This window comes from Enhydra lutris, unplaced genomic scaffold (genome assembly GCF_002288905.1).
Source record: "Enhydra lutris kenyoni isolate GAN:26980312 unplaced genomic scaffold, ASM228890v2 scaffoldscaffold25, whole genome shotgun sequence".
Lineage (NCBI taxonomy): Eukaryota > Metazoa > Chordata > Mammalia > Carnivora > Mustelidae > Enhydra > Enhydra lutris.
The window spans coordinates 4,831,323-4,856,117 of NW_019154109.1; the positions used below are offsets into that span (position 1 = coordinate 4,831,323).

At 56.9% G+C, this 24,795-nt stretch overlaps 1 protein-coding gene across 6 annotated transcripts; it reads right to left on the bottom strand.

The window, feature by feature from the left end:
• Positions 1 to 4,915: 4,915 nt before the first annotated feature.
• On the bottom strand, positions 4,916 to 19,940 carry LOC111151009 (troponin T2, cardiac type). 6 transcript variants are annotated; one of them, XM_022508701.1, is made up of 15 exons: positions 19,900 to 19,940; positions 18,910 to 18,920; positions 18,791 to 18,805; positions 16,410 to 16,439; positions 14,209 to 14,289; positions 13,821 to 13,856; positions 12,875 to 12,908; positions 11,708 to 11,768; positions 11,335 to 11,451; positions 10,388 to 10,465; positions 9,079 to 9,189; positions 7,799 to 7,908; positions 7,149 to 7,239; positions 5,564 to 5,604; positions 4,916 to 5,153 (listed from the first exon to the last, which is right to left on the bottom strand). In XM_022508701.1, the coding sequence occupies exons 1-15, from the start codon at positions 19,938 to 19,940 to the stop codon at positions 5,108 to 5,110; spliced, it is 903 nt and encodes a 300-aa protein (XP_022364409.1). In that variant the 3' UTR covers positions 4,916 to 5,107. The 6 variants fall into 6 exon arrangements, with proteins under 6 accessions (XP_022364409.1, XP_022364407.1, XP_022364412.1 ...); XM_022508699.1 differs by having other exon boundaries at positions 9,058 to 9,189; XM_022508704.1 differs by lacking the exons at positions 16,410 to 16,439; positions 18,791 to 18,805 and adding an exon at positions 8,260 to 8,265.
• Between the last annotated feature and the right edge of the window lie 4,855 nt (positions 19,941 to 24,795).

A 24,795-nucleotide genomic window follows, 5' to 3' on the forward strand; every position in this document is an offset into this window, starting at 1 on the left:
CCTGGGTGGCTCAGTGGTTGAAGCCTCTGCCTTCGGCTCAGGTCATGGTCCCAGGGTCCTGGGATCGAGCCTCACATCGGGCTCTCTGCTCGGCAGGGAGCCTGCTTAAAAAAAAAAAAAAAAAAAAAAAAAAAAGAAAGAGCATTGTGGAGGAGAGCATGGACTATTTTGGGGGGGGGTCACAAAACTACTAGCTCCATCTGGCTGAGCAGTAGGACTGCAGGTAGACTAAGGGGGGGAGAGGATGTCCCTGGATCAGGCCCTCCATGCCAATAGCAGCTGGACCAACCCACTGCTTTTGTTTATAGGCCAAACCTCTATCCACCCTGGGTTCCCTCTCTTTGCAGGATTGGGGGGTGACCCATTGGCAAAGTAATGACAGGTGCTTCCATGATCCACTCGTCCCCCTAAGCGCCCGTGGACAGAGGCATGGGCTGTCATCAACCCCCAGAAGGAGGAGGCTCGCTGACTGTGCTCTTCCAACTCTGCACAAAGTCCCCTCTGATGCTGGACGTGCCCCTCTCCTCCCATCAGGCCCCAGGGCTTCCTGTGGGGCAGAACAGCTAGCCTTGCCAGCTGACGGGCACAGGGCAGACAGGCTGCTGGGAGGGGCTGCTGTCTCTCTGGGCTGGGGGCTGATGGCAGGGGTGGGGGGGTGGTGCAGGGGCAGAGAATGCTGAGCCTGGGCCCACCTCCAGTGGCCCACAGGTGGCTCTGGGAGATCTGAGGTCTTCCTCAATCCACAAGGTTCATGTCCTGGTTCTGAAGCCATAAGCCTGGGTTCAAATCCCAGCTTCACCACTTACTAACTGAATGGCCCTTGACATGTTGCTCAAACCGTCAAACTTCAGTGTCCTCCTAAGACCATGGGGACAAGACCTGAGGGCCATGGCAGTGGCGGGGTGGGGAGGGGAGGGAGAGTTGGCCAAAGTGAATATGTGTCCGGTAGTCAACACAGGGCCTGGCACAGGGGCCAGGGTGAGGAGCACAGGAGGGGATGTTCTGTAGGAGAAAGGGTGGGTTACTACCCCAGCCAGCAGTATCGTCCCCCAATTCCCACTCAGTCTTTCTCCTGGTAGGGCAGACGGGGCAGGCAGAACTTTCCGAGGAGAAGCCAAGCCCAGAATGGCGATGACCCACAGCCGTCCTGTGGGGACACGGACGCCAGCATGGTCTACCCTGCATTTCTGGCCAACCCCTGCCCCCCAGCCTGCGCTGACCGGAGATCCTGGCCCTGGGGCTTGAGCCCAGCACAGAGGAGAGCCAGGCGCCCCTGCCAGGGTGGGTGCTGCCCCACTCTTTCTGGAAACCGGGCCGCAGCGTCAGGGGCGGAGCGCCACCTGGGAGTGAGTTCTGCACACCTCTGTCCCGCCAGTGGCACAGACCTGGGAGAGTCACGTGTCACGGCCACTGGGAGGGACCATCAGCAGCAGCAGGCTCCCGCCACCCGCCACCCCGGGCTCCCAGTGGCCTGACCCTGAAACAGAAGGAAGAGGGGCTTCCAGGGGCTCCAGGAAACCCCACAGACAAGGAGTAGCCAGCTCCGACCCAGCCTGCGTGACTCAGCTTCCCCAACCCTTCAGCCCTTGAAAGGGGCTGGTGACAAGGTACCACTGAAATGGGCGTATCAATGGCTAAGGTGCGCTCCCCACTTACTGTGCACCAAGCGCCCCTCCAATTACCAGACACACTGTCTCATCAGCCTTCCTGACAATCCCTGTTTTTCATGTAAGGGAACTTGGGCGGGCACAGAGAACGGAGGTAACTCACCCCGGGTTGCAGAGCTGGGAAGGGGTGGAGCGGGAATTTGACAAAAGAAAGTGAGACTCTAGCTTCAGAGCCTGGAGACTCCCGCTGGGAGAGCTGGATGCCCAGGCTGGCAGCCCCTGGAGAATCCATCACCCTCTCCCGGCTTTTCCTCCTCAAAAGTGGGCTTATCGGGGCACCTGGGTGGCTCAGTGGGTTAAGCTTCTGCCTTCAACTCAGGTCATGATCTCAGGGTCCTGGGATCAAGCCCTCCATAGGGCTCTCTGCTCAGCAGGGAGCCTGCTTCCTCCTCTCTCTGCCTGCCTCTCTGCCTGCTTGTGATCTCTGTCTGTCAAATAAATAAATAAAATCTTAAAAAAAAAAAAAAAAGTGGGCTTATCATGGGAATGCATTCATGACCTGAGCTTGTTTGGAGAGAAAATCTGATGATGAGAGGACGGCAGGGGCCACGGGGACCTTCATCTCTCTGACCCAGGGCCGAGCAGAACTTGGAGGTCATTTCCCTGAGCGTATACATGGGGTTCCCAGAGATCTGCCCGGTGAAAGGTACACCCAGAGCTGAGGGCGGCGGGAACCTTGTGGAGACGGTGGTGCCCAGGGGATCACAGGGGACGATGCAGGGGGATCAGGCTGTCTGGTGGCACAGTCGCCCTGTGGCAGCCTCAGCCAGCTCCTGAGTGGTCAGGAGGCCCAGGACTACTCACTCCCTCAGTGTCTGCTTCGGCTCCCACTGTATGGTGAGCACCGGAGTGACAGAGTCGTGACTGAACCAGCAGGGACACGTGCATGCCTCTCGACACCTTGCCACTCGCTCCTGAACCCATCACAGTGTGCTTCTGTGCACGTATCCGTGGTGCCTCCGTTCCCTAGGAACATCAAGGGGAAAGCACAGGCCAACGAGGCCCAGAGCCCATGCCCTTGCCTGTTGGATTTGGAAGGGCCCCTGCCTTGGGCTGATGACCCAGGTGTGCCCCTGTACCCTGATCCTCATCTGCTCTCTCCTCGGCGAGTAGGACAGGACCGGGCCACCTGCCCATTCTCTTCACTTAGGGACAAATGCCCCAGGCCCCATGCAGACCAGGGATCTGCGGGGCTCCCATCTGGAGACAACACCCAGGTCACCCTGCTGTGCTCTTGTTCAGGGGATGGGGACCTCACCTGGGTGCCGCTGAGTCAGAGCGGGAAAAGCCCTGTGTGGGGACACAGTCCAGGGCACTCACAGGGTCTTCCCTAAACACCAGGTGACTCCAGGAGAAAAGATACATGGGACCTGGCCTCAAGGAGTCTCAGAGTAAGACAGCAAGGCTGCCTTCGTGTCCGCCTCAGAACACAGCAATGGAAGAAGAGACCTCACCTACCAGGGCAGAGGGGTGACCACGAGGAGACCCTGGTGGGAAAGGAGGCACAGGAAGCAGGACCCAGGACTGTACCCTCGGTCCCTCCTGCTGCTCTGAGGAGAGGCTGCACAGGAGGTGGAGCCACCAACCCCCCCCTCCCCCCCACGCCGGGGATTTGGCGGTTGGAAATTCTGGAGTTTCAATTCTGGATTCCATGCCCCTGTGTCTGGTAGTGGGGAGGATGGGGCTGCAGAGACAAGGAGCTCCCACCTCCCACCTCCTGCCTTGTGGTCACTTCCAGAGGCCCTTCTGGTTCCCCAGCCGAAGCCCTTGGATCCTGTGGTAACCGGGGCTCCGCAAACACACCAGGCCACCCCTTACTTTTAGGGCTTTCTATGTGCTATTCCCTCTTCCCATCCATGACCCCTGTCTTTGGCTTTCTTCTTCTCATATAGAAACCCAGAAAGCCCTCCTGCTTTGTCTGCCTCTTGTCTGTGCCTCCCCAGCACCTTCTGTCCTGCCAACTGTGACACAGGGCTGGAATTTTCTGTTCGCTGCCTCTCTCCCGTGAGCTGTGATCTCCACAAGGGCGGGGATGTGCTTATTAAACCACAGCACCCCCTCCACCTGACACAGTGCCTAGCACTACTTGGTGCTCAGGAGACATTTACTGGACGGATGGTTGGATGAATGGATGGATGGACAGACGGATTGATGGACAGACGGACAGATGGATGGAGGGATGGATGGAGGGATGGGTGGATGGATGGATGGACAGATAAGAAATGAGGCCAAGACCCCAGGCTAAGCCTGTCGTCATCGCCCAGGGACCATACCCCTTCCATCTCTGTATCCTGGCCATATGTCACAGAATCTGGCACGTGGCACAGGATAAGTGGGTCTATATTGTCTCTTGAGAGTCAGAGGGGTGATGCCTGCTGGTCCGGACAGAGGGAACACAGTGTCGTATTAGATGCCGAACTGTGGTCACAGTTAAAGCGGGTGCAGGGTGCCCAGAGCAAGGAGAAATGAATCACTCTGCGTGGAAGAATATAGGAAGCTTCCCAGGGACAGTGGGGCTCCCGCTGGTGGATGACGAGTGGAGAATTGAGGGAAGGCCTTCCAGGCAGGGGGGCAGCTGGAGCAGAAGCATGGGGGCGCCCATCCAGGGGGTTCCTCCAGGGGGCTGTTGAGTTAGGAGCTCTCCCCTCCCACCTCATTTCCCTTCTGCCGACTGGGCTCAATGGCGCCATGCTGTCTTCTTCAGCTCAGGACCCTGAGGTCCCTCGCCTGCACTCAAGCCCTAGAGGACATGCAAATGGTGGGACCAGCCCAGGCCTCTCAGCAGCTCATCTCTGCTGGAAAAGCTACCTGATGAAACTGGCCCTCTCTTCTTCCTCAAGGGCTCCCTGGCCCTCAGACGCCTGTTTCCTAGGCCCTGGCCAGGAAGAGAAAGAAAACAAGCCCATCCAAAAAGGCCTCCATTGTTCCCAAGGAGTGACTCACACAGAAACAAGAACGCTTGTCCCCGCACTCAGCGCTTCCCCCCAGTGGGCCTCGCAGTGACTCACAGCAGATCCCGTCACAAGCCCTTCTCCTGTTGTAAGGCCCGAGCCCTGACGAAGCCTGTGCTTCCCCCAGGGCCCGCCGCCCTCTCCCCTCCGGAAGCAGGTGGGAGGGGGCTTCTTAGGGTCCAGCAGTTACCAGGGACCTGTGACCCTGAGGGTCTGCTCTTGACCCTGACTCCCTGTGAGACGGGCTCTCAGCTCAGTTTCCCTCCCTCTGAGGGGAGCTGACAGACAAGGCCTGCGATGTGTGTTGGCTTTTATTATTGGCGTGTGTGGGCATGTGGGGGCACAGGCACCAAGAGCAGCAGCTCCCAGCAGGGCCAGCTCCTGGCTTCCAGACCCGAGTCTGCCTCCAGTGCCCAGGAGGGCCCCAGAAGCTGGGGACGATCAGGGCAGGGACACAGCGAGGATCTCTGGTGAAGGGGACTGCTGCCCCTACTTCCAGCGCCCAGTGACTTTGGCCTTCCCCCGGGTCTTGGAGCTGCAAAAGAGCAGGGCCCAGTCAGAAGCAGGACCAGGGCAGTGGGTCTCCACAGGGAGGAGGCGGTGGGGGTAGGGCTGAGGGTTCAGAGAGGCAGCCTGGAGCTGCCGCTGACTGGGAGACTCCTCCCAGGGCTGGACCCCCAGAAATAAGTCTTTGCCAGTGAACCAACCATTAGTCCTCTCCATATGCAGAGTAGGGCAGCAGCCTCAGGCTGGAGGGAGTCCCTGGGGCCCTGCACTCCATTCCCCACTGAGCAGTGGCCACAGGAGAGCCCAAGGAGGAAGCAGCCTGTTCCCTGAAGGGGAGGGGAAGGAGTGGGAACCAGAGCCCTCAGAAAAGGAGTGGGATGGCTGGGAAGACAGGGAAAGAGGAGGCAGGGCTGGGGATGGAAGGACCCAGAAACTTACACTTTCTGGTTATCATTGATCCTGTTCCGGAGAACATTGATCTGTAAGTGGGAAAGACAGAGTAACTTCGAGCTCATTGACTCAGGTCTCAGGTGGCTGGGGCTGAGGGAAGCCGGTTTAGCACAGTTGTGGAGGAAGAAGGAGGGGGAGAAGGAGGGAGGAGAAGGGGGAAGAGGGAAAGAGGAGATAGGGAGAGGGGAAGGGAGAGGAGAGGGCATAGAGGAGGCCCAGCAGCAATGCAGAGGGTCAGAATGGTTAGAGACCTGGAGGGTCTCTGCTCCCACACGCAGGAGCCAAGGAGAGGTTTCCTGACCACCCCACTGGCTTGTCACTGTGGGGTTCCAGAGCCTCGGAGGGCTCCGGACAAGGGTGGCATGAAGAAGCCTTCTGAGAATCTGGTGCAAGGCTGGGCCTCAGGAAGTCCTCCGAACAGCCCCGCCTAGCCTGAGACAACGCCTCCTCCCCAGGCACTCCTGCCCTGGGGCTCAAAGGGGCAGCAACCCCATGTGTCCACCCACAGTTCACAGCCCTGTACTTCCACCAAATCGAAGCCCAGCAGGCCAGCTGCAGTTAAATGGGGAACCAGAGGGAGAGAGGAGGGCCCAGGCCTGGAGAGGCTTCAATGGCAGCTAATACCTACTGAGCACTTAGTGGGGTGGCCGGCCAACCCTTTCTGTTCCGTTATGAGTGCTCTCCCAAACAGTGTAACTTCATACATGGAAAAGTCCTCGAACAGTGCTTGGAACATGTTATTACTGTTATTATTACTATTATTACCTCTGTAACTCTCACAACAGCCCTCTGAAACAGGGCCTGCTGGCATCCTTGTCATTTAGAGGAGAAACGGAAACAAGGAAAAGTAAGTGACTTGTCCAAGGTCACATAGCCGGTAAGGGGCAGAGCTAGCTACAGAACCCAGGTAGCGTGGCTCCAAAGTCCACGCTCGCTGTCAGTGCACAAAATGGCCTCTCTGCAGCCATGGGAGCCTGAGCGGTGCTCCGAGGAGGGACCCATTGCACAGGGGATGCAGGAAAGCAGGCCCCAAGAGGGAAGCTCGAGGCAGAAGGCCCTTGCAGGGAAGTGTGCGGGACCTGGGCTGGCTGAGCCGATCCGTGCCTGCTGTCTGGGCACCTGAGACCCTTTGAGGCTGGGAGTCTGAGGCTCAGCCAGCTGTGCCCACACCAGGGCCTCGGGGTACATAGGGACAGAAATGGCCACATCTCTGGTGAGGCCTCCTCTCCCTGCCGAGGTCTCGCTCTGCCCATCTGTCCCTCTCATCTGGCTCTGTGAGCCTGAGCTGCTGCCTCAAGGCCTTCAGGGATGGAAGGGAGGGAGAACCCTCCCAGGACTGGAACCCCAGAAATGAGTCTTTGCTCAGCCCCAGCCAGTGAACCAACCATTAGACCTCTCCAACAAGCTGTGGGCGCAGAGCACTGTCAGGGACAAGACACCCCGGCAGGAGTATGAGTTGGCCTGGGTGACAGGGACAGAGGAAAGGGACCTGACTGGTGGGAGCAGCAGCGTAGGACCCCAATCAAACCAGGAGGAGAATGGGATGGGGGAGGGGAGCAGTAAGTAGGCTCACTTCATATTTCTGCTGCTTGAACTTCTCCTGCAGGTCGAACTTCTCTGCCTCCAGGTTGTAGATGCTCTGCCATAGCTCCTTGGCCTTCTCCCTGCACGGGGCAGAGCGGGAATGGGGGAGAGAAAGGACAGGGACAATAAAGAATGGCTGTCATCTACCTTTACCCCAAATCTGACCCAGCCCCCAGAGGTCCCAGCCCTCCTTCCCACCTCCAGGCCTGCTAAGGGGACCCCCAGTCCACCTGGCTCAGCATGGGACCCAGATAGCAGTACCCACTGCTTAGGAACAGATAAGGGGGCTGCTAGGGCAGAGTTGGGGGGGGTGGGGAGGGAGAGGGAAAAGCCCTTCTAGCACTGTAGAGCACAGTCCAATCCGCCTTCCCACCAATTGGGTGCGGGTGGGTAAGGAGAAGCTCATAGGGGTGAGGTGCGTAGTCAGTTCTCTTTCCCTAGTCCCTGGAGGCAAAGCACAGAAATGGCCCGACCAGCTCCCGCCCAATTCTACTGGCACCAGTAAGTCTTTGGGGGGGAAAAAAAAAAAAATGTGGTGTGGCAGCGCCCTCTGGTGGTGGATGGTGAGAACGTGCCCTCTGCCCCACCCGGCTCCCCGCGCAGGTATGTATGCAATGCCCAGAGCTCCCCAGGCCCCACCTCAGCTGATCTTCATTCAGGTGGTCGATGGCCAGCACCTTCCTCCTCTCGGCCAGAATCTTCTTCTTCTTCTCCCGCTCTGTCTGTCTCTTCCCACTTTTCCGCTCTGTCTGGAGAGGGTGACAAGCCGGGGAGGGTTGGCTAGAGAACACCCACCCCCTCTTTTCCCTAACCCTCCGGAAACCCAACAGGGAATAAGACAAGGACTGCAGAAGGACCAGGTCCTTATCCTCTTCTTCCTGAGACACCCACGCCAACAACGGCCTGGATTTCCAGGCAGGACCCAGGAGGGCCATTCCAGTCCTTTATTCCTTTGGTCTCCAAATTCTTCCATCTCTCTGCCCACTCCCTCCTCCCACTAACCCATTCTCCACACTCCTCCCCTCCAGCCAGGCACCCTGCCCTCCCCCGGAGGACCCAAAACCATGAGGAGGAGGAGGGTTAGAGGTTTTTGTACCCACCTGGGCCTGCAGAGCCAGGACACCATGAGAGAAAGACCCAGAGAGAAAGAACGAGACCCGGGACAGAGACACAGAGAGAGAGCAGAGCACAGGGCCGAAGGCAAAGGCAGAGAGACAGGAGAAGGAGAAGGTGATTGAGACGCTCATTGTAGGCAACCTTGCTTATTAGGACAGGAGTCTGGGGGTGAGGCACGGACCATTTTGAGAGCAGGCCCATGCCAAAAGTCTGGCTGGTGTGGTCACTGTGGGGCAGAGGCAGGCAGCCTGGTCTGGTTCTGAGTGGGGGACTTTGGAAATCTAAGAAAATGTTCTGATCTCTCCACTGCACAGAGAAAATCAATTTTGTATTTCCTCTCCTCCTCTGAGAATGGAGAAACTTGCAGGAGCGGGGCCCAAAAATTAGGAGCGGAGGGAGTCCGCAGGAATAAACCACCTCCAGCTGCCTGCCACGTGAGCCCGTCTGAGCTCCGAGCAGGCAGAGCAGACAACAGAAAACCCACTTTACAGATGCGCTGAGGCTCTGAGGTTGCCCGAGGCCACACAGCTCTAAGTGGCAGATCGGGGTCTCCCACCAGAGCTCTGAGGCACAAGGCTCTTCCAGACGCACCATCCACCCTGGGGACCCCTGGGCACTGCTGACACGGGGCAGGGCGGGGGGTGGCTCTGTCTGCAGGCCCCTCCTGGAGAAAGCCACAGTGGGGCAGAGAGCTGGCTCGGGGGGGCGGGCAGGAGGAGGCCTCGGTCTTTCACACACAGTTGGGAATTTCTCCTCCCCATACCCCAGGACCCCCTGAAGACGGCTGCTGCTCCCTGACCTACCTTCTGGATGTAGCCCCCAAAGTGCATCATGTTGGACAAAGCCTTCTTCTTCCGGGCCTCATCCTCGGCCTTCCTCCTGTTCTCCTCCTCCTCTCGTCGGGCCCTCTCTTCCTGTTTCCAGGGGGCAGGAAAAGAGCACATCAGGGGTGGGGGCACAAACTCCTGACATTGGGCTGAAGTCTGGGGTCTTTCTGGGTCTGTGGAGCGGAGCTTTCTCTCCACCAGGCAAGAAGCCCCCTGAGGGGACCAGCATAGGGCCTGGCCCACTGTGAAGACTTCTGTTGATCAATGAAGGAAGAATGATTCCCAGGTGTGGATCCTGTCACCCCCTCAGGCAGGGAGCCCCTTGAGGAGGCCTGCTGCTCTGGAAGGACCTCCAGCAGAGGGCCATGGGACCCTCTGTTCCCCAGGAGCCAGCCTACGGGCAGATTGGAGGCCTGGAGAGGACCTACTTTTTTTTTTTTTTTGACAGAGATCACAAGCAGGAAGAGAGGCAGACAGAGAGAGAGGGGGAAGCAGGCTCCCCGCTGAGCAGAGAGCCTGATGCGGGGCTCGATCCCAGGACCCTGGGATCGTGACCCGAGCCGAAGGCAGAGGCTTTAACCCACTGAGCCACCCAGGTGCCCCACCTACTTGTCTTATAATGAAAGCTGTACCTTTCGACCCCTTCCACCCATTTTGCCCACCCCTAACCCCTGCCTCTGGCAACCACCAGTCTGTTCTCTGCATCTACGAGCTTGGTGTTTTGTTTTTGGTTGTGTTTCATTTTAGATTCCACATATAAGTGAAATCATACAGTATTTGTCCTTCACTGTCTGACTTATATCACTTAGCATAATACCCTCCAGGTCCAGCCATGTTCTCACAAATGGCAAGATTTCCTTCTTTTTTTAATGGCTAAGTAATAATATTTCACTGTGTGTGCATGTGTGTGTGTGTGTGTGTGTGTGTGCATTTTCCTTATCCATTCCTCCATCAATGGACACCCGGCTTGTGGCCACATCTTTGCTACTGTAAATAAGGCTACACTGAATGGGGCCCAGATACCTTTCTGAATTTGCGGTTTCATCTTCTGGTAAATACCCAGACGTGGGACTGCTGGACGGAGGGTCTTACTATATAAAATAGGAAGTTCAGGAGGACCCAGACATCTATCTTGTTTGCTGTGTGTCATCAGAATCCCCACAGTGTGCAGCACTCACCAGGGGCTCAAGGACTGAATCAGTGTGTATGGAGAGAGGGGGTCTGGGGGCCTGGAAGGAGCTGGAAGCACGGGGGTTCGGTGGGTCTCGGACTAGGGGTCACTCACAGCCAGGCGAGTCTGACGCTCCTTCTCCCGCTCATTCCGGATGCGCTGCTGCTCAGCCCGCTCTGCCCGCCGCTTCTCCTATGGGGAGAGAGGCCAAACCTGTCCAGTGCGTGGGCAGGGAGGGGGGTGCTCCGAGATGCCCAGACCAACCAGGGAGAACGGTGGCAAGGGAACCTACAGAGATTGTTCCCCTCCGAGTCTCGGCTGCCCCCAAAAGCTGCTGCTCTCAACCAGCTCCGTGCGTGAGGACGGAGACGGCCCCTGGACAGGTGGCCCCGCTCAGAAGGTGGCCCCAGCCAAATAAAGACAGGCCACAGCGGGCCTGTGAAGAGGACCGACACTGCACGTCACTCATCACGGGGTTGTCCTCAAAGATTTGACAAATGTCAGGCAGGCTTCTCCCGTCTCCCCTGAGTGCTGGGTCCCTGGCCCCTCGCCGGCCCTGGCCCCCGCAGCTGTTCGGTGCTCACCGACAGATGGCCAAATCCCTGGCATCCAGCCAGAGCCACGCAGCCGTGTGCCAACGCGGTGGCAAGTGTGGTGGAGGGAAAAGCAAAGGAATCACAACAACCTCCCCTCTCCCCAGCAGAGGCCCCATCATCGTCCCCGCGTCAGTGGGGAGCGCTGAGTCCCCTGGGAGGGACACAGGCGCAGAAGTAGGACAACAGCCCTCTGACTGTCATCCTACAACCAGAGCCCGGGGCGTCCAGAGACAATCAGCAGCTCCAGCTGCCAAAACCCATCCAGTCTGGTGGAGAGGGAGGGCGGGGACCCGAGACACCCCGGTGCAGGGCCTCCGGAGCGGCTCCTGGCCACGGGGGTCCTGAGAGCGAGCCAGGGTCAGGCGCCCCGGGAAGGCTGCCTGGAGGAGGCAGGGCCTCACACAGAGGGCACGGAGGACAGTGTGTGGCCTCCGGGGGCCTTCCCACGGGAGACTGGACACCCACGATCCTGTCTTTGAGTGAGATGAGCTCCTCCTCCTCCTTCTTCCTGTTCTCAAAGTGAGCCTCAATCAGCGTCTGAAGCTCGTTCAGGTCCTTCTCCATGCGCTTCCGGTGGATGTCCTGCGAACGCACGATTTCATGGGCTCAGGGGCTGCGGCGCCCACGGGTCCAGGGGGATGTGGCCGGGCAGGTGGTGCCCTCCGCAAAGCAGAAGGGACGAGCAAGCTAGGGGCCTGAACCCAGGATAGTGCCCAGCCCGGCCTGTGCCGATCACCGCCCCACCTGCCATGTCACCCCCCCCCGTTCCCCCCCAGGCTCCTCGGGGCCCCTGCGACCCCTGCCAGCCCGGGGCCCCTCTCTCTGCAGGCACACTCACATCAAAGTCTACTCTCTCCCCATCGGGGATCTTGGGCGGCACCAAGTTGGGCATAAAAGGCCTGTTGGAGAGAAGAGGAGGGACTCCGTGACTGTCATCCAGGGGGACTATGGGTGCCCCGGGCAGGCAGGGCCCCCTCCGTCCTGCAGAAGCACGGCCGCAACAGTGAAAGCTCACCGCCCCCCCCCCCCCCCCGCCACCAGAGGACAGCATCCTCTTTCACGCATGCCCTCTCGCTTCGTCCTCCCCTACACCGGCAACATAGGGACCACCCATCTTGTTTAAGACACCTGCAGCTCAGAGAGGTAATGATGTGCTCCAAATCACACAGCACGTGCGGCTGACCCCACAGAACCTCCCACAAGCCCTTGAGTCCTGTGGTTTCGTTCCCACCCCCATGCATGCTTGCGGTGTGACACCAGAGCCAGTGGGCTCTGTCCTCAGTTTCCCCATTTGCCCTTAGGTCTGGGTGGGTCTGAAATGAGATACTGCCATGTCCATTCAGGTGCCTGGAAAGGGAAGGGTGCTGGACAAATGAGCATTGCTGGGATTGTCTCCAGGGCTGGTTTCCAGAGGCCCCAAGGAAATGGGGAGAAGCCCGCAAGTGTGGGCAGAGACGTCATCTGCTAATAGGCTGAGCATCACAGAAAGGGAATCCCTCACTGGCCCCCCACCCGAACCCCCGCAATCTTCCCCCCGCCCTGCCCCACCCAACACCCACAGCTTGCAGGTGCTTTCACTTGTGTGGCACCAAGCTGCCCTGCCCCACCCCTCTGCGACACCGTGAAGCCACCTAGGCTGGCACAGTGTCATTGCTTGGCTCCCCCAGATTTTTTTCCCTCTTCCCTCCAGTCCCAATTAAGTTACAGAGGAAGGTATTCCAGCTGGGCTGTGGGATAGGAGAGGACATCTGTCCAGGACCACAACTGGTCCATCCTTTTCTCCTAGATGGACACAGTGGTGTCCATGATGGTGTATGCAATTGGTAATGGAGTCTGAGGCCCCCGCTCTATCTCAGGCCGACACTCACGCAGTACACAACCTATACAACCATACATGGTGGCCTGTGCCTGCCGCAAGCCCCAGCCCATGCCCACTGTGCCGTACTGCATTCCTGTCCTGCCCTAATCATCCACCAGGGCTTCGCCACAGGTGTGTCCCCCTCACCTGGGCTTTGGTTTGGACTCCTCCACTGGGCCATCTGGAGAGGAGAGAAGCACATAGTCACAGGTCAGGAGGCCCCAGATGTGGTCCCAGCTCTGCCCCTGATGAGCTGGGCATCCATGGGCCTCCATTTCTCCATCTGCACAGTACATTCCTTCCACCCCAGGGATCCCCGGTTCCAGGAGCAGCACGAAGAATTAAAGTGGCAGGGCCACAGACCCTACACTTCCTCTCCCACAGCAGCTCCCAGGGGCAACGTCTCAGGGCACAGCTGGGCCCTAATAGGAAGCACACACTCCCAAAGTGAAACTTCCAAGGCTTTTCTCATTCACCAGTTCTGGGCAAGGCAGATTTTCTTCCTAGTGAGGCGGGGTCCCATGGCACTGTCCCAGGGGATCCTGGCTACAGAGTCCCCTCCCAGGTCTCTGCCTAATTGGTTGCTCCCTGGACTCCCTGGCCTCCAGGGGGATGCTGATGGGCATGATGCCAAGACCCAGCTGGTTGCCCCTCCCCCCGAGATGTGGCTAGGACCACTGCACCCTTGCCAAAGCCTGCCACGTGACAATGACCCCGGCAGCGACCCAGCACATGGACCATCTGTGTCTTGGGATTTCATCCTATAGACACCACACCTTACAAGTGATTTTGTCTGAGTTCCAGGCACCTTGTATGTGTCAGTGACTTCTGGGGGCCCTGCTCAGATTGAGGACTGGACATTGGTCCCCTCTCCCACAGGGCACCACCCCGGCAACTTCTCTGGAATGAGGCGGCCAGAGGTTTGGAGCCCTACACCAAAACCCGCATGGCCACCAACTTCTATCCTCTCCTCCCCTGAACCCCTCTTCACCCACCTCCCTGGAAGGAGCCCTGTGGGCAGTCTCCAGCAGTCTGCTTGTAGGGGTTCCCTTGACACCCCAATACCTGTCTCCTGATGTCCAACAGTCCTTACCCTCGCCTTCCTTAGCCTCCTCTTCTCGTCCATCTCCTAAACAGAACATGAGACATCAGTGAGGTCCCTATTCCAGGCTCAGGGCCCCCTGCCAAGAGTCTTCCCCTCACATAGGTCCTAACCGGAGCGCATCCTGCCAGCTCCTATGGTCACACACATGCCCCTGGGCCCAAGGCTCCGCCTGACACGAAAGGAGCACACAGTCAAGGTCATTGACCGGACCATCAGCAGCTGAATCCCAGCCCAGGCAGGACATTCTGCTGCACAGGCTGGAACGTGGGTTCCAGGTGGATTTCCTAGAGCCATAGGACTGCCTCTGGGGTCTCCTGCCATGCCCCAAAGCGCCAGGACAACGCCCCTTGCACCCTCAGCCCAGACAGACTCTTACCTTCCGCATTGGTCTCCTCCGTCTCAGCCTCACCTTCAGCCCCTTCCGCTTCCGCCTCTTCCGCGGCTGCCTCTTCCTGCTCTGCAGAAGCGAGTCAGACACAGTGAACACCCAGCCCCTACTTCTGCTAGCAGGCAGACCAGATCAGAGAAGTCTGGGGATGGAGGTCAGCAACATCCAGGATCCAGATGAATGGGGGGGGGGGAGGTCACCGATATGAATAACAAGGGGCTGCTGAGTTCTGGGTTTAAACCGGAAGTTGGCAAACTATGGCCCAAGGGCCAAATCTGGCCCCCAGACTATTTCTGTAAATAAAGTTTTATTGGAACACAGCCACATCCATTCATGTGTGTACTGTCTATGCCTGCCTTTGCCTTACTACAGCAGAGTTCAGTAGTGGCAACAGATACTGTGTGGCCCACAAAGCCTAGAGTATTTACTATCTGCTCCTTTGCAGAAAATGTTTGCTGACCCTGGTCGGCCATGAGAGAAGGGCATGATCGGGCTTATGAAGAGTCCTTTTGTTCTACTCTTGCCTCTCCTGGAGTCTGGGAATTGGAAGTGGGTCTTTCTGATCATGGAGACCTGTTCTCTACCTGAAAGCTGGCAGGAGGGCTAGAAGTCTGGGGTAGTTTTGTGTTAGGGTGTGGAGGAGCTGCGGGTAGCAGAGAAGGGCTTGCAGGCCTGGCAAGGCTCATTGCTGGGGTGGGAAGGTCTGGCGGCTAGCTGTTTCTGCCTGACTTAGGCCTTTCCCCAGCAGCGCCCCCCAGCAATGTGACTCCACCCCACTCCCCAACCTCCCGCCTCCTCAGAATGTTCCACTCAGGGATCTGACACCCCAGGATGTACCCTGCTTAAGGTGTGGTGCTGGGAAAGCTCCTAGAATTCCTGGACTCAGGAATTCTAGGGACCCTTCATCTGTTTCTAAAAGAAACGAAAACAGCAAGACTATGGGTGGGAGGACTATGGGTGTAGGTACCCCCTGTGCAGACAGCTGAGCTATCCAGAGAGTCAGTAGGATTTTTCTATTTTCATCCCTTTGCTTGGCAGGATACGGACCCCACCCAAGTCAGGCACTTGGAGCGGACAGATAAGACAGGATGACGCCCGGCAGGCGGCTCTGCCTATAGAAGGTGCTTGGGAACGCTCACTGACCGATGGCGGACATGGGGTGACCTCCTGGCAGAGGGGGGAGAAAAAGCCTCAGGGCGGGCGAGAGAGAGGCAGTCAGGAAAGAAACACCAGCCACCACTCACTCCGCCTGATGCTCTCTCTGTCCTCTTTTTCCTAGGTCCGGTCCTGGGGATGTCTCTTCTTTGATCCCCACAGGCTCCTTACCTCAGAGAAGATCCTTCCAGAAGAGGTGAGAGTAGAAGGCTGACCAGCAAGTGTATGGCCAGTTTTGGGGTCCTCTTCAGGACATCTTGTTAGCCCCTGCCCCCCCAATCTAATGTTTCAGTTCTCTGGAGAATGCCCCTTGCCCAGTTTTGGGATCCTCTTCAGGACATCTTGTTAGCCCCTCCCCCCCAATCTAATGTTTCAGTTCTCTGGAGAATGCCCCTTGCCCTCAGCCAGTGATCCGGCAACATGCTCGACAAGGCGCTCCCAGCCTCCCCGGACCGCCCAGCGCATCTTGACACATCACTGTGAGAAAGCACTTACCAAACTTCAGCCCAAGTCTGTCTCCCTTGCCCTAGCCCTCTCCCCAGGGGCCGGGAACAAGTCCAGCCCCACCCCCCCAACACCCCACAGCAGTGCACATTTGAAGGCTGATGTCATGTCCTTTCTGCTCTAGCTATTTCCAGTTCCCCCAGCTGCTCTCGGATAACTTTGTCCCCAGGCCCCTCACGCCAGGGCCACCCCGCCTGGGGGCTGCCCAGCTCAGAGGGAGGGCCCAGTATGTGCAGGAGGAGCAGAGAAAGGCCACTCAGTCTGGACATTAGTCCCCCTCTGTGGCCACATTCAGAGCAGGCTGAGGGACAAGCCAGCCTGGGTCCTTCCCACCACCTAGCCCAGGAGAAAGATCAGGAACGAGGGAAAGGAGCCTCGGTCTGGCCCCTCTGAGTCTGGGAGGAAGTGACTGACCCACTCCACACCTGTCCCTCCCCACCCCACCCCCACCCCGCCTACTCTGCCGCAGAACAGGACCCGGCTCAGGACAGCAAGGAGCAGAAAGCACAGGAAAGTAAAAGCTGTACTACCGTCTTCGTCCTCTCTCCAGTCCTCCTCTTCTGGGGGTCAGGGAGTGGCCGCAGCAAAGGGGAGAAGCAAGACAGGTTAGTCTGGGAGCAGAAGGACAGGGCGGGAGCTGCGGGACAGTGCACGGTTTTGAGCGTGGGCTTGGGAATTGAGCTCCCGTTCCGATTCCTGATTCACCACTTCTAGCAACCTGGGCAATTCATTCCTCAGCAGCTTCCCAGGTGCCTTGTCAGTGAAATGGAAATAACCATCCTCACCTCTCCATCCATGTTAGGACACAATGACCCGCCATGCACACCACCTCTGGCAGTTACCTGGCCCTCGGGGGTCATTCAGTCAGTGGTAACTGGCCGTTTCCCGCTCTGCCTCTCGTCACCAAGACAGAGAACCCGAACAGCAGAGTGGGATAACTCCCGGCAATCAAGCTTCTCCCACGTTCCTACCCTGAGTGAGCCTCTCAGGTATCTCCCAGAACATCTCCAGTGTCCAGGGGTCACAGTTCTGAGAGCCCCACCGGAGAGCCTGGCACAGCGCAGACTTGCCTGGTCTGGGTGAAGGAAGGAGCCCCCGTCTGATGAAGGCACAGCATCTACCACCAAGGGAACAAACCGGCACACGGTCTGCAAATCCCTGCCCGAAGGAAGCGCTCAGAGCCGTTGGTACTCTGCGTCTCAGCTTAGTGGCCATGCATTTTGACCTCACTCTTTCTTGGTCATTTCCAACCAGGGACTACTTAGCTATGTGGGAGGCAGCGTCCATTCAGTGCAAGCAAGGTGGGTGCTACACGGAGCTCAGGCCACCGTCGCTGCAGAGAACTGTTTTGTTAATTCACAGCCAAAGCCCACTGTGTGTAGCAGGCTGATTAGTCCCAGATCCAGAGGTCTGTATCTCAAATACCACACCCGACAATTCACGAGCTGGCAAGTCCTCAAAAACAGAGGAAAAGCCTCCGTACCGAGAGTGTATGCAGAGAACACAGCAAAAAGTTCAAAAAGCATTGCGGATAGGTTCTGACATATCTGGTGTCCCTTGAAAACCAAGTGACTCCCGTGTCCCCTCTCAGTTTCCCCCACGAGTTTCTCTGGGGTCTACTCTTTGGCCAGGCACCCCGGAACAGCCTTAAATGTGCAAGAGGGTCCTCGTTGTAAAAGGCACAGGAAAGGAGGGGGACAGCTACTGAGGCTACTGGCTCTCTCCCAGACCTTCGGGAAGCCCTGTATCCTGATGTCCACACATTACGTGCTGAGTGATACTGGTGAGAATTTGCTGCCTCTTACGGGACAAGATGCAATCCGCCTGGGGCGCTGAAGCCTGAGGGGACCGAGGGCTATTCTGGGCCACTTGGGGGCTGGGTGGCAACTGGAGTGAGACCTCTTAGTCACTTCCATGTGTCACGCGCTCAGGAAGACAGAACAGTTAGGGTGTTCCTCCACAGGGATATGAGGCGGAAAGCTGAGGCAAGAACTGTGAGAATAGATCAGAGTAGGGTCTATGGGTCAAAACAGACTTTCAAAAGATAATGATGTCGTCGTGTTTATCTAAAATGTTACAGAGGGGCTCCTGGGTGGCACGGTTAAGCGTCCAACTCTAGGTTTTGGCTCAGGTCATGGTCTCAGGGTTGTGATCTCAGGGTCATGGTCTCAGGGTCGTGATCTCAGGGTCGTGATCTCAGGGATCAAACTCAGCATTGGGCTCCACGCTCAGCGGGGAATCTGCTTGTCCTTCCTCTTCTACCTCTCTCCCTCCCCACTTGTTCTCTCTCTCTCTCTCTTTCTCAGATAAATAAAGAAAATCTTTTTTTAAATGTTTCAGATAACTGAATGCTTCCATAATCTCATTTGGAAAATTATTAAGTTGAATGTTTTTAGGGGTGATAATGGTGTCACAGTGATGTTTTTCTTTAAATAGTGCTTATCCTTTAGAGATACCTAATGAACTACTTAAGCATGAAATGATATGACATCTGGGGATGATTTGGGATGTCAGCTGTAAAATAACTGAGGGGAGAGGAAACCTAGATGAAAAGAGATTGGCCGTAGTTGATTGTTGAAGCCAGATGCTAGGGGCTTGGGGAAGGGGGCAATGTGTGTGCATAATTCTGTTTTTGCTACTTGTACATGCATTTAAAACTTTCCATGGGAAAAAAATTAGAGAAAAAAATCAAAAATAATTAATTGGAAAAAAGGTGATTCTGTGTGAACAAAAGAATGGACAGTAGAGACAGGTGTAAACCTTTTGCTTAAGACCTGAGCAACCAAGGCTAGGACTGATTCCCAGTTAGGAGCCATGGACCTTGGCTCAGCTGGCAGTGAGGGGCAGTGACAGGATACTGGATTCCCCAGGACCTCTCTTTTCTGGCCCTCCCTCTGCCTGAGCTCCGTACCTTCCACAGCTTCTTCTGCTCAGGAGAGAAGACCACGGCCGCAAGAGAGGAGACAAGAGGGGCGTCAGTTTCCAGCCAGGCTGCCCTTCATCCAAATGAGTTCACAGGCATGTGCTTACCTTCCTGCTCCCTGCCGTGCAGAAGGAGACTGTCAGTAGCACAGTACACACACACACTACACACACACACACATACACACACACAGCACGCACACACTGGTCTTTCCCTAAAGATAAGTCCATTCTTTATTTCCCTCATTGCCTCATGGAGCTCCGCCCACCTACAAAGACACCCCCCAAGGGACTCTGTCTTCTCATCCAGGGCTCCTGCTCGTTCTCTACAAAGTCTGCCCACTTACCACTCTCTCCCGGTGCTGAGTTTTGCCAGGCTGTGCACTAGAACACTCTTTCCTCCCCCTTCTCTCCCTATCTAAATCCAACACAGATAAGCCTGATGACCACAGCCCCCACCGCTTTCCCCCTCCTTAGAGCTCCTGCACACCCACAGCCCACCCTCCAAGCCCAGCCCCTCTTGGCTGATTACTTCCAGCATTTGACATCTTAAATCCCAAAGGAGAGCAAATCCCATGAGGGTAGGAGCTCTGAATCCTGATACCTCTGCCACCTCCCCGGTGAGCGTCACCCTCCAGACATCACTGTTAGCTTGGCTGCCAGTGTCCCACCCCCAAGGTGTCCCCAGGCAGGGCAGTGGACAGGGCACTTCGGGAGGAGAATGGTTCCAAGACGAAGTGCTAACTGTGAGCTCAGATTTGGGTTTTATGGGGCACAATCAACTCTGTGGCTTCGGGACAGTCACTGAACATCTCCGGCTCCGTTTTCAGGAGACACAGCTTCTAAGCTCCTCTGCCTCCAAGTCTCCTAGCCAGCTAGGACCCTGAGCTGACCCTGGGAGCTGAGCCTCTTTATTTCCAAAAGTCTCCCAGCCTGTGGCCAACCCAGGATCCGAAGCCCAGAGGCACAGAGGCACAGATCAGAGCCCCAGAGCGGGCACAGCGGCTCCCCTCCCCATCCCAGCAGGTTCCTGGGCCAGGTGTGAGGGGCGGGGTTGGGAGGGGCCAGGGCCCCAGACCGGAAGCTCCAGATACTCACTCCTCCTCGTACTCTTCCGCCACCTCTTCCGTGTCAGACATGGTCTCTGCTCTCCCTCCAGAAAGAGAAAAATGTCAATATGGGCAGAAGGGGAAGCCTGTCCTCCTCAGCCCCAGGCTGCCACCCCAAGAGGTATTGCGGGGTAGGGGGGGGCGGTGAAGCTAGCCCGCCCCTCATCAGCCCTGTGACCTGCAGTGAGGAAGTGAGGGGCCTACTTCCTCCTCTCTCCGCGAGGCGGTGGGCGGGTATAACCTCAAGGGCAACCAGCCCATGTCCATTTCACTCCTTGCCCTTCAACAGGCATACCGTTTGGAATGTCCCTGTTCTGGTGCAAATTCTAACTCTCACAACAATGTTTCTAAAGTGTCTCAACCTTTCCAGCCCACAATCTTTCCATGCATTCAGGACAGCAAAGTTGGGTAACCCCTCTCATGGGGGGTCTGCTCATCAGGGCACAAAGTTCCCCCCGGAGGCTGGTTAAACAGACTGTGGCACATTCCTAGTGTGGACCACGTCTCGGCCATGAAAAGGAATAATCCAGTGATATGCAGGACGCCTTGGGAGAATCTCCAGGGAATTACTCTCCTGGAGGAGGAAAAGGCCAAGTCACATGATTTCATTTATGTAACATTCTTGCAAGGGCAAAAATTATAGAAATGGAGAATAGACTGGTGCTTGTCCAAGGGTTGCGAGTGGGGTGGAAGGGGAGGGGAGATGGGCATGGTGATAAAAGGCATGGAGGAGGGATGCCTGGCTGGCTTAGTCAATGGAGTAGAAAACTCTTGATATTGGGATGGTGAGTTCAAGCCCCACCTTGGGTGTAGAGAATACTTTAAAACTTTTAAAAAGGCACACGGGATTTTTGCGGTTTTAGAACAGTCTGGGGTCTTGAGTGTGCTGATAAACACATGAACCTACACAAGTTATGCCATATAGAATTTCACACATGGGGGCGCCTGGGTGGCTCAGTGTGTTAAAGCCTCTGCCTTCGGCTCAGGTCATGATCCCAGGGTCTTGGGATAGAGCCCCGAATTGGGCTTTCTGCTCAGCGGGGAGCCTATTTCCTCCTGTCTCTGCCTGCCTCTCTGCCTGCTTATGATCTCTGTATGTCAAATAAATAAATAAAATCTTTAAAAAAAAAAAAAAGAATTTCACACATGCCTGGTGCAAGTAGAGCTGGGGAAGTCTGTGTAAGGTTATGGTGTGGCCATGTCCATATCCTGGTTGTGATCCGTACCACAGATGTGTATGTGTACCACTGTGGGGGACTAGGCAAAGTGTACGACGGACCTGTAGCATTTCTTAGGATTGCCCATTAAACTATCGCTGATCAGTACAAATTCCAATTAAAGAATGTTTGCCCAGGAAATTCATTTTGAGATGCTCCCTTAGCTGGGATAGGAAAGGACAATTCAAACCCTCTTCCATCAGCTTGCTGAGTGTGTTTAACCAAGTCTTTAACCCCTCTGAACCATGGAGAGAGGGCACACACACCCTGGCTACGGATCCTTATGAGGGGTGAGTGGGCACTGGGAAAAGTGGAAGGCATTAGGCGATGTCAGGTTTTACTGTATTTCCATGCGATTACAGGGAGAGGATGCAGGGAGAGGTAAGAAAACCTGCTTGTGAATCCTGGCTCCATCTCACAGTCGTCGGTGACCTTGGAAAGGTCACTTAACCTCCCTCCCCCTTGGTTCCCTCTTCTGTGAAATGTCTCCTTCCGGGGTGGCCGTGAGGCTCGGAGCTAACGCAGTACCTGGCCCAGAGCACACCTCCGAGTAACACCTGTTCTAACCCCACCCTCCTGGGCCCATAGCAGCGCACAACCCCATTGAAAGGTGACTGGCGCCTCCCCCCTCCAGCGGGGCAGTATGAAAGCCATTAATCTGCCTGAGTGAGGAAAGGGAGAAGGTGGTGTGAGGGCAGGATCAAAGTGAGGCCGAAGGAGCATCAGAATGACAGATGGTGGCCACTTCCGTGAGGCTTCTCGTGTGCCCCTGCCTGCTGTCCCACCAGCATCCAGCATGGCAGCCACCAACTTCTGACTCAAGCCACAGGGGACAGGGGCACAGAGAGAGCAAGACTCGACACCCTCTCCACCTCTCCCTGCCCCTCCTCCTGGAGAGGTGCCCCAGGCACCCACCTGAGGACATCCTGTGACAGTCCCTGCTCTGGTGGGGTGGGGCAGCCGCTTTCAGGCTGAGGACTCTGAAGGAGCCTCCGCTCACGGCTGCCCCCTGGGGTGGAGAACTCCCCCAACCCGGGGCCCACAGCAGCCTTGTGCCGGGTGCTCATCTGAACCCGCTCCAGAGATGTCGGGTCCTGCTGGGTTCAGCGTAAGCCTGGCTGTGGCCAGGCAGGACCCTCCCCTGCTCCCTCTGCTGGAGTAGGGTGGGGGCCATAAAAGAGGGTCTACATAGAACTTTGGACAGAAACTCTGAGCCAGGGTTTGGCTCCCCTGGGATGGGGGGTGGGCAAGAAGAGATGGCAGGCGCGTATGGGGTCATGCTGGGGGATAGAGCTTCCCTGTGCTGAAGAAAGCCCCAAACCCCAGAGCATTTCCAAATGGGTCTTCGGATGAGAGTGGCCAAGGAGAAGAGCCCCCCGAAACCCCAGATAGGCACTGCCCCAAGCCCCAGGGCGGTAGCCAGGACTAGCCCCCTGGGAGGACTCTGTCACCTCAGGGAGCACAGAGAAGTCTCTCAGGGGAGCTGTGCATGCCAGCGTGGGGCACGTGGCTTCTAGCTTTCTCTCCTCTCCTGCCCTGCCCTCCCACCAGCTCAGAGCCACTGGCTCAGGGGCTCAAAGGAAGAAAGAGCAGCTTAGAGCCCTCTCCCCGCTCCCGGGAGCACCATCCAACTCCTAAAAATAGTGAGGATAGAGAGGGAAGGGCTTGAATTCACCCAAGAGGACGCAGCCAAGTCCACTGCCCAAAGGCAAGACAGATGAAGGGCAGGGGACGGGCTGAGAGGCTGCGGCTCTGGAATGAGACCCAGTCAGGACCTGGCAAGGCGAGGAATGAGAATGTCCAAGGCCGCTGTGTGCTCATGCCCAGCCCCTCACCTGCTGCCACAGATGGCTTTCTAGCCAAATTCCCTCACAGCCCAGAGATCAGGGTCACCTTCCTTGGGGAGTAAGTCAAAAACAATACAAGGCAGAAGGAACCCTGGCCATAGGGTCAAAAGATCTGGATGTGGGGGTGCCTGCCGGGCTCAGTCCATAGACCAGGAAACACTTGATCTCAGGGTCATGAGTTCGAGTCCCGCATTAGGCATAGAGATTACTTAAAAAAAAAATCTGGGTTTAAAATCAGGTTTTTGCTGTGTGACCTTAGCTAAGTCATTTAATCTCTTCAGGCTTCGATAAGCTTATCTATAAAATAGATGAGCCTCAAGTTCTCATCTTGCAGAAACAATTCTCTGAGTCTCTGAGGAATGTAGGCCCTGTCCCTCAGCCCTTGTCCCAACATCCAGCTGGACTCCTCCCAACCCTGCAGCTGTCAGCCCACCAGGAGAGCTAGGGGACAGGGTTGGGGGGGCAGTGGGTAACCCGAGCCTCTCAGATTCCTCTTCAGCACAGAGAGGAGGACCTGCCCTATGAGACTCGGGTCAGAGGAAGAATTCTGGAGGTCAGGTGCCTTCCCAAATGCACTGGGGCCTGGAATGTGCTTTGAAATTCCTTACACTCCAGGCAATCGCTCCCCCCAGATACTTGCTAGGCCTGCCCATGAGAAGCCGAAAACCAAGGGAATAAGACCTTCTCTTGCCACTCCCAGACACCGAGCAAGGTCTGTCCCTCCAGGGCATGTCAGGATGGGGTGGGGCAAGGGGGTCACACTCCAGAGACCTTGGGGACAGGGGGCAGCTGGACTCTAGCACCTGGAGCTGGGCTCACAGCCTGTGAAAGGACCCTGTGGTGGGGTCTCTCCACCATCAGCCCCCCAGATGCTGCTTGGCTGTGCTTTCTCTCTGGGGAGGCTGTGGTGCCCACTCAGGAAGCCAGACGAACGTCTCCCGTCTGCTTGCAGAGCTGCTCCAGTGGTCCCTGCCCGCCTCTCTGCACCTGCGCTCTTTCTCAGTGCCTCCAGGACAGTCGCTGACTTGCTGGAGATGAGAGTTTGGCCACCAGGACCCTTGTGATTGATAGGACCACAGTCTTGCTCTGCTCTGAGTCCAGAAGGACATGCCTGGAAAGGTTCAGGGGGCCCTGGGCCTGGAGGTGAGGGGTTGGGCCGAGCAATCTGGGGGAGACCCCGTTGGTTAGAGCTTCATTGTCTTTAGAGCAGGCAGCGGCCTGGCGATTATCTTGTCCATTCTACAGATGAGGAAACTGAGGCCCAGGGAGGGAAAGTTACTCCCCAAGACTCCCCAGCTACAATATCTTTGGTGGCAGAGCTGGGACTCAGCTCTCCAAGGCTCTAACTTCTAACCAAGGGTTGCTGCTGTCCTACTGTGCTAGTCTTGGAGTCCGATCCCTGCAACACCTCCTCTAAAGTGTGGCCTCTTTTCGAAGGGACCGTGAACCAGTAGCAACTCTGACATCCACGCAGTGCGGACACGGGCAAACTCTGCCCAAAGGTGCCAAGGAAGACATTGCCCCTCTCCTCTCTGCAGCCCCATCTCCAGCCGTGCCCGAGTCTTACCTCACACCAGCAGCTGCCCACCGATCCCGAGGTGTCTGCTCAGTCTCAGCAGGGACTGGGTGAGGACAGGGGATGGAGAGGGCTTTAAGCAGGACTGTGGGCTGGAGCCTCGGAAGCCAAGCCCCATGGTGGGAGGGATGTGCGGCAGGAGATGAGGCGGGGGCGCGGGGGGTGTTGGCTGCTATTTTAGCAGGTGCCAGGGACAGGGCTAAGGGAACAGGCACCCCACGCCATATAAGCCCATGTGGTTTTCC